This window comes from Chelonoidis abingdonii, chromosome 2, assembly GCF_003597395.2.
Source record: "Chelonoidis abingdonii isolate Lonesome George chromosome 2, CheloAbing_2.0, whole genome shotgun sequence".
Lineage (NCBI taxonomy): Eukaryota > Metazoa > Chordata > Testudines > Testudinidae > Chelonoidis > Chelonoidis abingdonii.
The window spans coordinates 222,057,464-222,070,300 of NC_133770.1; the positions used below are offsets into that span (position 1 = coordinate 222,057,464).

Here is a 12,837-nt window from a genome sequence, read left to right on the forward strand (position 1 = left end):
GAATTAGCTTGAAGTGAGGGCAAACCATAACTTACATGACTGGTCTTTTGCATGGGAGTAATCTGACTGCAATGTGACATACTCGTGTAAGGCTCTGTAGAATCTTATTTCATTCCATTTGCCCCACTCATCTTTTCTCATTTCCTTCTCAGGCAGCTATTTGGTAAAGTGTTGCAGATACAAAGGTAATGCCATACATAGCTGGAATAAGTAACTTAGTCTATTTGTAATCATTAGAAAATTGCCTGACTTCACAGAGGTTGTAAAGTTCAACCTACCACACATCAGCTGAAGACAAACTTATTTCAGTATCTGAATAGGACTGTCTTTTTAAAAATAAGAATATCAATTTGGACCTTACTGACTAGAGGAGGGGTCAGCAACCTTCAGCATGCAGCCCATCAGGGTAATCCAATGGCAGGCCATGAGACATTTTGTTTACATTGCTGTCCGCAGGCATGATCCCCTACAGCTCCAAGTGGCCATAGTTCACTGTTCCTGCACCAGAGTTCTCCGTTACAAAGAGGAGTTCTGCATAAAAATCAGTGGGCTGTTTGGCCCAGGTGTGGTAGGTAAGTAGTTTTCCATTTAGTTGTTCTATATATTGGCAAAGTATTTAACTACAGTATTTCCCCTAATTAGATCAGGTAACCTCCATGGCTAACTTGTAACAGTACATATTTTAATTGATATTGCATAGATTCAGGTCTACATCTATTCTTTTTCTAGCATACAAGGAATGAACTACTTTTGCAGTCCTTTTATTTTCCAAAAATCCATTTTATTACTCACTGTTGTACAAAAAATTTTTTTTTTTAAATGATGACATTAAACAAGATAACGTGTACACAACTAGACAGGTTTTGAAATTACCTAGTTGGAGAGAACAAGTCATTCAAGACAGTAACAATCAGTGAAGTATACATTTTCAAATACTGTGTGCTTAGTGCATTTTTTTATAGTTAAGTTTTTATTTTAAGATTTATAAATTTTACGGTTTATACAAATTCTCAAATTAGATTAGACAATCTATTTTAAAATTATTTTCCTAATCTAGGCTATTACCGTTTTTAGCATAAGGTTACCAAATTTAACAGGAACACTACCAGGTAGCTATGGCACCACATTTAGGCTTGGTAGTAACAAAAATACTTTACAAAAATGAAAAGTAATGTCAAAGGAAAATGGTTTCTTTAAATTCAAACATTCACCTGCTATTCAAGCAATGCATGCAGCAATGTACAAGTGAAACTGACTCATTTTAATTGAATTGTCCAAGCTGAGTAAAATGAACAAAATAAACAGAATAAATGATGAATGTAAATGAGATTGGTAACATGCTTTTCGCTCCAATACATTCAATTAAGTCACACCAAGGATGAATTTTTTTGGCTCTAATTTTTAAACAGAGTACCACTACTCTGGTGTCTTCTTGAATAATGAAAACATAGTTCTGGAATTTTACTTTTTAGTGTGTTTTTTTTTTTTGTTTGTTTATTTCTGGTTACATTTACCATGGACCTTCACGAGTCAAAAAGTCTTTCTTATAGCTAAAAAAAGATTCTAAAGGGAAGAGGAAATCAAGTCATCTTAAAATATCTACACCTAATGATGAAGATACTGTATATGAAAACAGAGAAACTAATAATTTCCTTAGGGCCTCATCTTCAGTTGGTGTGAGGACAGCATAGCTCCATTTGCATCAACGGAGATATGCCAATTTACACTGGCTGAGGACCTGGCCCTTAATATACAAAGAAGCTCACTGGTGTGGGTGAGTAGCAATGCCATCAGGATTTACTTTTATTGTAACAAGACTAGTTCAGGATACCTTGGATCTTATTAAAATCTTTGATCTCAGTGACAGTCTTGCCTTTAGTGTTGGTAGTGGACATTGCTCAGGTAAATTCAGCTCCACTGCCAAACAGACTACTGATCATCTAGAATACCTTTAACATTTTCATCCTTGTGAAGACTATTTATCACAATTAGATCTTATTAGAAATATTCTGAAGTCTACTTACAGTCTGATAGATAAAATGTTACTTAAAGTGTAAAGCTTTGTATCTACCTTTTGCAGTTCTTTAGACAATTAGGGTTTTGCTCTGACTTGTAACCGTGTGTGGAATTCTCATTGTCATCAATGGCAGTTCTCCATACAGACTCAGAGCAACATGACTCTTTAGTGTCATGGATAACTTGTTTTTAAAAATCATATAATACAGGTTAAAAACAGTTTCCATCCTAAGACATGTGTTTACAGAGCAACTCCTAAAAGTAGCATTTAAAAAAAAAAGAAACTTAAGTTTCTCTTTTTTTTTTTTTTATAATACAAGAGAAATTTATTTAATGCACAAAAGAATCTTGGGAGAACAGCAAAGATGAATAATTTACCCAGGATAGCAAATATTAACCAGCTGAAGGCTTACTGATTTCAGGAATTGGTGGTTTATATCTTACTATCACAATCATGAAGTCACAATCTTATATACAGTACAGTGTTAAAGTATTTTAAAAGGTTAACTTTAATTATGCTTGGGCAATACATTTGTTAACTTTCATCAGGGATCTGTCTATATTTGTACCTGTGAGTAAGTTACAACTCCTCATATTAATAAATAGTAGGATATTTACTGTCCATAACAGTGGGCTTCATACTTAAATTTTTCTTGAAAAAAATTCATCAATGCTGTCTGTGTCCAGTTTTATGCTATCTTTTGTGTCACTTCTGCTCACAGAAAGAAATGACTGATTCTATAACATGATTATAAATAAAGTTGTCACTGCCTCCTTTGCCTTGGGGTCCTTTTTTTCCCCTCCAGCGACACATACCTAACCTGAATTTTACAGTAGGCATGAGTAGCTATATTGTATAAAACTTTAGGCAGTATTCACCATCTCTGATGTGGTTATACTGAAGCTCACAAACAGCTGAAGTACAAATTTTATCTAGAACGCAATAAAGTAATACTCCTGGTAGTCACGAGTTCAAGAGATGGGGCCTCTTGTACTGTACTTGCATTACAATAGTTATCCCTATATCCTGAACTCATGTTCTCCAAGCGTATTACTTAAAGTGCTTACATACAATATCTATCTACATCCCTTGGGATACTTTGGTGAGCACTAGTCCAATAGGAGGAAATATACTTTTGAACATTGTTACATATATACAGTACATACTAGTTTTTTGTTTTTCTTTTTGTTTTCCATCCAACTAAGTTTCTTTCAATGTAATCCTCTAGTATCTTAGTCTGAAATTTTACTTGTAAAATTAAAAAAAAAGTCTTGGATCTCAATTCATACAGGTAAGACATTAAAACAAGTTATTTTGATATACACTATTTTTTCCTATGAAGAAAAAAAATGAAAGAGCTTTCCACCTCTCAAGCCAAATAAAAAAACTTTGAAGGTGAATACTTAAAATAAGGAATACACTAAGTCTTGTATTAAAAGTAAACACAATAGAAAATATAATGTTAAGTAGAATGCAACATTATTGTATTCACATCATTTTAAAAGATACACCTAAGATATAAACTTTAAAGCATAGGTAATGAGTACAGGTCAAAAATTATTATGTACTGCAGAATTAATGTAGGATTTACATCCTTATAACAATCCTAAATATATTTTGTAAACCACTTCCCTTAGTAAGAAAAAAAAATACAGAATACGTTCAAGTTCAAAAATATCTATCCTCTGAGAAGCACGAAAATACCATTTATTTACCAATGTCAGTACTCTGACAGGTACACTTATCTCTTTACACATGTTTCTGCTAATGTCCTAAACTTGGGTTCCAACTGATCTAAAAAGTCAAGCACCTCCTCTTCTTGATGATCACTGCAGCAGCCTACAGAACCAGCCAATGATCCTCTTCCTTCATAGTTATATGGAAGGACATAATCTTCAGAATGCTTATTTTCTTCATTCTGTCTGCACATATACACCTTCTGCATAAAAAGAAAAACATACTATTAATTTTCTTTAACTGTTATCCTAAACATATGGCATAAAAATAATTTTTGATTTACCTTTCATTGTTTAATTTTTAATCAGAGTCTGTCCTCTAATGGGTTCCTACATACAAAAAATGCACATGATTGGTCTATATCATTCATACTATAAAATAAGTATTTAACAAAAATCATTTTCTACTGATCATACACATAATAAAATGTGAAGAAACTGGTTAACTTGTTAAACAATTAAATCCATTTGAAAACAAGATTAAAAGCATGATTTACACAAATATAGCCCTACCAAATTCACAGTCCATTTTGATCAATTTCACAGCCAGAAAGTTTTAAAATTGGTCAATTTCACATTTTCAGACATCTGAAATTTCATGGTGCTGTAATTATGGGGGTCCCAATCCAAAAGGTACCCAGGAGGTAGGTCTGATCTCATTTTCCCCCTCCTTGAGCAGCCGTGCAGGGGATGCACAAGTCCTGTCTCTCCCCAGATTGGGGCGCTCCCAGTAGCATGGGAAGATCAGATTTCACAGGGAAGGGCTTATTTCACGGTCCATGACATGTTTTTCACAGCCAGGAAACTGGCAGGGCCCTATACATAAAACTTGGTTTTTGGTGCATGGTGCACATATATTTTCTAATGTTGCACAGCAATATGTGCACCACATACAGTATGTGCATCAGGCATTAAATTTTATCTCTTGGAAGCATTTAGATAAAAATCAGTACAATGGATAGTTAGACCAAAAGCAAGTACATCTATGCACATACACACAGCAGTCACAGTCTAAATGGAAAATAACAGTTCTGCTTAAAAACTATTTTGGTGTGTTTCTCTTTGGGGGTAATTGGAGATAGTTAAATGATCATCTTCATTTTGCTCAAAGAGTGGTCTAACAATCGTCAAAGGGGAGGGTGCAGGGGGGAGGGGGGAGACTGTCGTAAATTCAAACAGTATGATACCGGAGACAAATATCAAAATACTTACTTCACCTAGACGAGAATGCATGAAATTCTGCCATTCTGAGTATGAATATCTGCCTTGTTCCATCGTGGACTGTCCATATCCCCTGACTGATTCCAGGGTCTGATGTCCTCCTTTGGACATTTCAAAACTCTGTCCCCCAGTTTTAACTTCATGTCCTATTGTGCCCATGCCAACCCCTTGATCACAAGAATTTACAGTTGCAGCTTGTAGAGGAATTATATTTGGATCCTAAAAGCAAAGATAATAGTGGGGAGGGGGGGAAAAAATCTTACCAAAATACTTCAGATGTAAATTTTTCTAACGAAAATATTTCCTTTTCTTTATCACCTTTGGTTTTGGACATATCACTTCAAAAAGATACAGGACTTGGAAATAGTCAGTGTTTAAACTGAAATGTCTCATTTTGTGTGCATACAGTATTATACTGAAACCACTGAGCACTCACTGATGTCCAAAAACATTTGTGCATAAATTATGGGCAGCTGATGGCCTTTAGATGCATATAATTTAGAGAGCCTCCTACAAAGGACCACTTTGGGAAGCAAAAAGCACTCAGATACTTTCATATTACAGATCATTTGCTAGTATGCTATGAAGTTACATAAATAAAATAACATTTAGGTTGCAAAGCCAAGCACCAAAAAGTTGCAAAGCCAAATTTGTAGTTGCTTGTGCAACCTTCAATCTGTTCCTTTGGGCATTTCAGTCTTTGCACTGAATGAAGCTGGAGGCCTGTAGAAAAAATTGTATATGATCACATAATTAAAGACTTTCACAATGCCTAGACACAAGGATGCCTGTGTAACCTTAAATAGGCCATCATAAATCTGACATTTTGTAACTTTTTGAAACCTAAGTAACATTTTAAATGTGATTAACTTTTTAATAGGAAAAAACTGCTACTGTGTGCAACTGCAACACCTCCCTATACCCCAAAATAATGCATGATTATGATTTGAATCCAGAGTCTTCAGCATGGACTGATATTACCTGAGCAACATTAGGTAGCAGCAGAAGGCTGTTATTCCACAGTGGGGAGATAGATGGAGTCTTGAGGGTGGCTGGGTGTGGAGAGCCCTGGCTCAGTTCTCACCTCCCTTTCACCTCATCCCTCCACTCACACACTTAGTTTGGGGAGCTCATTCCCTGCATAGTGTCCCAAGAAGGGGAACTAGGCTAGGCCATGGCAGTTTGGAGGGGTGGGGGTGTTGGAGGGGAAAGAAGAGAGCCTGGTCAGGTTTTTCCTTCTCCTTCCGTCCCATCCCACCCCCCTGACCCTGGGAGGTAGGTGTTACCCAAAGAGAGGGGTCACAAGTTACTGAAACTGTGTCAGGTCAGGGATGAGACCTGGCTCTTTTTCCTATCCCAAAGGTAAAGCTGCTCTGGCAGCTCGCAGGTGTTCCCACGGTAGTAGCAGTGCTGTTACAGCAGCATGAGCCCAGCCTTAAAAGCTTCAGGTGTTTAGTGACTTTGCCATTTTGCAGAATGAATGTTCCCCTTGGAATTCTGTCATTTCCAAACTTGAGTGCTTGATTTCGTAACTTCAAATGTTCTTTTAACCACTTGAGCTAACAGAGTAACTGATAACAGTTACATGCTGTTATCCCCTGTATGGACCAGCCACTACAAGTGAGAGAGAGAGAGAGAATTTGCCAGTGGTTCTCTCATATACTTGCTTACAGCAGAGGAATGTGTAAAGACTCAGGATTTCTGGATTTAATTCCCGGTTATGGGGGAGATTGTGTCCTAGTTATGAGACACTTCTGTCCAGGTCCCCACAGACTGTCCAGGTCTCCCTCTACTAAACCCTGACCTCAAAATTTGAGCCGCCTGCTCCCTTTTCCTATTTAATCCATCCCTCTATTTAAAAATTAAACCATGCTTTTCAAATGAACAATACATTTACAAATGCATTATCCTAGCTTTTTACTGTTTCACTTACTGATTCACAAATTTGCAAAGGGTCTCCATGTCATACTGTGGTAACTACAATACCTTCATTACATGTTCCTATAGTTAAATAAATAAAAACACAACTCACCATCACCTCTTCTCCTGGTGCTTCTGTGTTTGATATAATTAAGTTCTGATTAGCTAAATCATCAGGCACATGTTTACTCACAGCTCCCGTGCCATAACAGCCACAAAGTGTAATCAGGATTACTACACAAGGGAAAATAAAATGAAAGAGCATCTTGAGTATAAGGTACTGGATTTTTGTATGTGTCTGAGAGGAATATGTGCATAGTCCAGTATTGATAAAGTACTTGGATTTGTGTTTGGAGATAAAATATGAAATGTGATTAGTGACTGGCAAATTTGAAGCCTCTGAATACTCTGGTGTGCAAAAACTAGAGCTGTCAATTAATCAGTTAATTCACACGATTAACTCAAAAAAATTAAATCACGATTAATTGCAGCTTTAATCGCACTGTTAAATAGAACACCAATTGAAATTTATTAAATATTTGTGAATGTTTTTCTACATTTTCAAATATATTGATTTCAATTACAACACAGAATACAGAGTGTACAGTTCTCATTTTATATTATTTTTATTACAAATGTTTGAACTGTAAAAATGCTAAAAGAAATAGTATTTTTCAGTTCATCTCATAAGTCCTGTAGTGCATTCTCTTTATCATGAAAATGTAGATTTTTTGTTGTTGCATAACTGCACTCAAAAACAAAACAATGTAAAATTTTAGCCCCTATAAGTCCACTTAGTCCTACTTCTTGTTCAGCCAATGGCTAAGACAAACAAATTTGTTTACATTTATAGGCGATAACGCTGCCCGCTTCTTATTTACAATGCCACTTGAAAGTGAGAACAGATGTTTGCATGACACTTTTGTAGCCAGCACTGCAAGGTATTTAAGTGCCAGATATGCTGAACATTTGCATGCCCCTTCATGCTTCCGCCACCATTCCAGAGGACATGCTTCCATCCTGATGACACTAGTTAAAAAAATAATGCATTAATTAAATCTGTGACTTAACTCCTGGGGGGAGAACTGTACATCTCCAACTTTCATGATAAAGAGACTGCACTACAGTACTTATAATGAGAGAATTGAAAAATACTATTTCCTTATATTTTTATTACAAATATTTGTACTGAAAAAAACAAAAGTGAGCACTGTACACTGTCCTGTTTTGTAACTGAAATCAATATATTTGAAAATGTAGAAAAACATCCAAAAATATTTAAATAAATGGTATTCTATTATTAACAGCACAATTAATCATGATTAATTTTTTTAAATCTTGACAGCCCTAAAAATTTACTATACAAAATCCCAACATCAATTCTCCCCCAAGGGAGGAAGAGAGAAGAAAAGAACCACAAGTGACAGATATTAATCACATTTAATACACTTCTAGAAGTTGCTCAGATACTGCGGTGATGCAGGCTATGTAAGAATCTTAATAGAAGAGGCAGTGTCAATTTTGAAACAGAATCTAGTATCTGATTTTAAAAAGAGAACAATTTGCATTTCACATAAAAAGTATCAACATACTTACATAGCAGTAATAGTGATCCCAGAATCATTGCAAGGATGGCCCATACACCAAGAGTAACAGTTGGTGATCTTCGTGGGATCATACCACAATCACTTGGAGTAGTACAATCACAATAGTTAACTGTAACCACACTTGTTCCTTGTCTTCCGTTACTATCCCTCACGGTGACGGGAATTTTATATATTCCATATGGAATATCAGTCCTTGGTGAAAGTAATATAGATATATCTGCAAAAAAGATAAAACAAATCCAATGTTGAATGTTAAACAATTGTTACCTTTTCTCTGCAAGTGATGCAAAGGAAATTTCTAAGGCTCCAGCCCTACAAAGGAATCCACGTGGGTGGACTATATCACCTAAATATATAAAGTCCCACTGAAGCCACTGGTGTATTAAATGAAGTCAATGAGACACTGTACAGGGGTAAGAGACCTCTGCAGGATTGGAGCTTAATTCTCTAACTTTCATTTACTGGATAGGAAAGCAGTTATTCTGCATGGTACCATACAGTTAAGTTTTATCACTGACATGGACAACAAAAAATATTTCTAAGATTTACACCCCTTCTCTAAGTATGCTTTGTTAATGATTAAGAATAGGAAATGAAAAGTGAGAGCTGCATAGTCCTCTTCTGAAGGTCACTAGTATGAAACTTTGGTAGGGTTTGCTATTGTTTGTTTTCAGTTTTATTGATTTAAAATGATATTTGTTTTCACAGTGAAGATGCCAGCTTCCACTTCTTGTAAGCTTCATTTTGTGCTTAAGATCAGCAAAGATTTCATTGGTTTCAGAGTAGGGACTTTCTGTTGTCTTTTTTTCTATTAAAGAAACAGAAGCTAATTAAATCTTTCTCCATTCCCTATCATGAGAACTGCCATACTCAGAGGAGCAGTCCTAGTTTAGTATCTTTTTTCTGGTAGTGAGTGGCCTTACAGCAAGATGTCTTACAGCAAAATGTCAGGAGGAGACAAAAGCCCTGAGGTAAGTGGGGAAGTGAGATACCAGGAGGAAGCATGAGCAGGAAAGCGCAATAGGAGAGGACTCCTGCCTCATACTGAGAAAGCAGAATGATCAGCGAGTTACAGGCAAGTCTCATCTTACGCAGGGGTTCCGTTATGCAGTTAGCGCATAAAGCGAAAACAGCGTATAGTGAAACACTCATTGAGTTGAATGGCGGGCGGAATTGCCTGCATTACAGATGCAGTTTTTATATGGTTGTTCCCCCCCCCCCGGTTTTGCTGACCACACAAAGCTGAATTTGCGCTTGTTAAATGCACCTAAGATACAGGCAAGTCACATCTTAAGTGCCTATACACAAATGCAAGAAGCCTGGGAACAAGCAGGGAGAACTAATAGTCCTGCCACAGTCACGGAATTATATGATTGGAATAACACTTGATGGGATAACTCACATGACTGGAGTACTGTCATAGATGGATATAAACTGTTCAGGAAGGACAGGAACGGCAGAAAAGGTGGGGGAGTTGCATTGTATGTAAGAGAGCAGCATGACTGTTCAGAGCTCCAGTATGAAACTTCAGAAATACCTAAGAGACTCTGGATTAAGTTTAGAAGTGTGAGCAACCAGGGTGATGTCGTGGTGAGAGTCTGCTATAGACCACCAGACCAGGGAGATGAGGTAAACGAGGCTTTCTTCAGGCAACTAACAGAAGTTACTAGATCACAGACCCTGGTTCTCATGGGGGGACTTCAATCACCTCAATATCTGCTGGGAGAGCAATACAGTGGTGCACAGACAATCCAGGAAGTTTTTGGAAAGTGTAGGGGACAATTTCCTGGTGCAAGTGCTGGAGGAACCCACTACGGGCAGAGCTTTTCTTGACCTGCTGCTCACAAACGGAAGACTTAGTAGGGGAAGCAAAAGTGGACGGGAACCTGGGAGGCAGTGACCATGAGATAGTCAAGTTCAGGATCCTGACAAAAGGAAGAAAGGAAAGCAGCAGAATGCGGACCTTGGACTTCAGAAAAACAGACTGACTCCCTCAGGGAACTGATGGGCACGATCCCCTGGGAGAATAACATGGGGGGCGGGGAGGGAAAGGATTCCAGGAGAGCTGGCTGTATTTTAAAAGAATTCTTATTGAAGTTGCAGGAACAAACCATCCCGATGTGCAGAAAGAAAAGTAAATATGGCAGGCGACGAGCTTGGCTTAACAGTGAAATCCTGGCCAAACCGGACAGTCTCTATGCAAAAAAATAAATGGACACAAATCTGACATCAGGAATCATAACATTCAAAAACCAGTGGGAGAACACTTCAACCTCTCTAATCACTCAGTGACAGACTTGAAGGTGGCAATTTTGCAAGAAAAAAGCTTCAAACACAGACTCCAAAGAGAGACTGCTGCTCTCGAATTAATATGCAAATTAGATATAATTAACTTAGGTTTAAACAGAGACTGGGAATGGTTGGGAATCTATTTCCCTATGTTAAGTTTTCCTCATACCTTCTATGAGTCATCTCAATTATCACTTCAAAAGTTTTTTTTCTCCTGCTGATGATAGTTCATCTCAATTGATTAGACTCTTCCTGTTGGTATGCATACTTCCACCTTTTCACGTTCTCTGTATGTATAAATATCTCCTGTCTGTGTGTTCCATTCTATGCATCCGAAGAAGTGAGCCGTAGCTCACGAAAGGTTATGCTGAAATAAATTTGTTAGTCTCTAAGGTGCCACAAGTACTCCTGTTCTTTTTGCAGACACAGACTAACACGGCTGCTACTCTGAAACCAGTGAAGTACTTGCTGCTCTTAAGCAAAAAATGAAGCTTACAAGAAGTGGAAGCTTGGATAAATGACATGGGAGGGGTATAAAGATATTGCTCAGGCATGCAGGGGTGAAATCAGGAAGGCCAAATCACAATTGGAGTTGCAGCTAGCAAAGGATGTTAAGAGTAACAAGAAGGGTTTCTACAGGTATGTTAGCAACAAGAAGATCATCAGGGAAAATGTGGGCCCCTTATTGAATGAGGGAGGCAACCTAGTGACAGAATGTGGAAAAAGCTAATGTACTCAATGCTTTTTTTGCCCCTGTCTTCACGAACAAGGTCAGCTTCCAAACTACTACACTGGGCAGCACACTGTGGGGAGGAGGTGACCAGCCCTCTGTGGAGAAAGAAGTGGTTCAGGACTATTTAGAAAAGCTGAATGAGCACAAATCGATGGGGTCAGATGCACTGCATCCAAGGGTGCTAAAGGAGTTGGCGGATGTGATTGCAGAGCCATCGGCCATTATCTTTGAAAACTCATGGCGATCGGGTGAGATCCCGGATGACTGAAAAAATGGTTAATGTAGTGCCCATCTTTAAAAAAAGGGAAGGAGGAACATCTGGAGAACTACAGGACAGCCTGCCTCATCTCAGTCCCTGGAAAAATCATGGAGCAGGTTCTCAAGGAATCAATTTTGAAGCACTTAGAGGAAAGAAAAGTGATCAGGAACAGTCAGCATGGATTCACTAAGGGTAAGTCATGCATGACTAAGCTAATTGCCTTCTATGAGGAGATAACTGGCTCTGTGGATGAGGGGAAGGCAGTGGACATGTTATTCCTTGATTTTCGTAAAGCTTTTGATACAGTCTCCCACAGTATTCTTGCCAACAAGTTAAAGAAGTATGGGCTGGATGCATGGACTATAAGGTAGATAGAAAGCTGGCTAGATCATCGGGCTCAAAGAGTAGTGATCAATGGCACCATGTCTAGTTGGCAGCCAGTATCAAGTGGAGTGCACCAAGAGTTAGTCCTGGGGCCAGTTTTGTTCAATATCTTCATTAATGATCTGGAGGATGGCGTGGACTGCACCCTCAGCAAGTTTTCTGATGACAGTAAACTGGGAGGAATGGTAGAGACAGGATACAGAGGGACCTAGACAAATTAGAGGATTGGGCCAAAAGAAATCTGATGAGGTTCAACAAGGATAAGTGCAGAGTCCTGCACTTAGGACGGAAGAATGCTATGCACTGCTACAGACTAGGAACCTGGCTAGGCAGCAGTTCTGCAGAAAAGGACCTAGGGATTACAGTGGACAAAAAGCTGGATAGGAGTCGACAGTGTGCCCTTGTTGCCAAGAAGGCTAATGGCATTTTGGGCTGCATAAGTAGAGCATTCCAGCTGACGAGGGAGCGTGATCATTCCCCTCTATTGACAATTGATGAGCCTATTGGAGTACTGGTCCTTGGCCCCACACTACAAGTAGGATGTGGAAAAAATTGGAAAGAGTCCAGTGGAGGGCAACAAAATATGATTAGGGGCTGAAGCACATGACTAATGAGGAGAGGCTGAGGAAATGGGGATTGTTTAGTCTGCAGAGAGAAGAATAGGGGGATTG

The 12,837-nt window shown here is 38.2% G+C and overlaps 1 protein-coding gene across 2 annotated transcripts in view; it reads right to left on the minus strand.

The window, feature by feature from the left end:
• Positions 1-2,312: 2,312 nt before the first annotated feature.
• DSC1 (desmocollin 1) overlaps positions 2,313-12,837 on the minus strand; it is a 37,963-nt gene continuing 27,438 nt past the window's right edge. The window contains exons 13-17 of one of the 2 annotated variants that reach the window (XM_032778996.2): positions 8,491-8,718; positions 7,007-7,128; positions 4,966-5,193; positions 4,038-4,083; positions 3,870-3,956 (exon numbers count right to left, since the gene is read on the minus strand). In XM_032778996.2, coding sequence (XP_032634887.1) covers positions 4,048-4,083; positions 4,966-5,193; positions 7,007-7,128; positions 8,491-8,718 — 614 coding nt within the window. In that variant the 3' untranslated portion in view covers positions 3,870-3,956; positions 4,038-4,047. Of the gene's footprint in view, positions 3,957-4,037; positions 4,084-4,965; positions 5,194-7,006; positions 7,129-8,490; positions 8,719-12,837 lie in introns of both variants that reach the window. The other variant, XM_032778995.2, reaches the window with a different exon arrangement.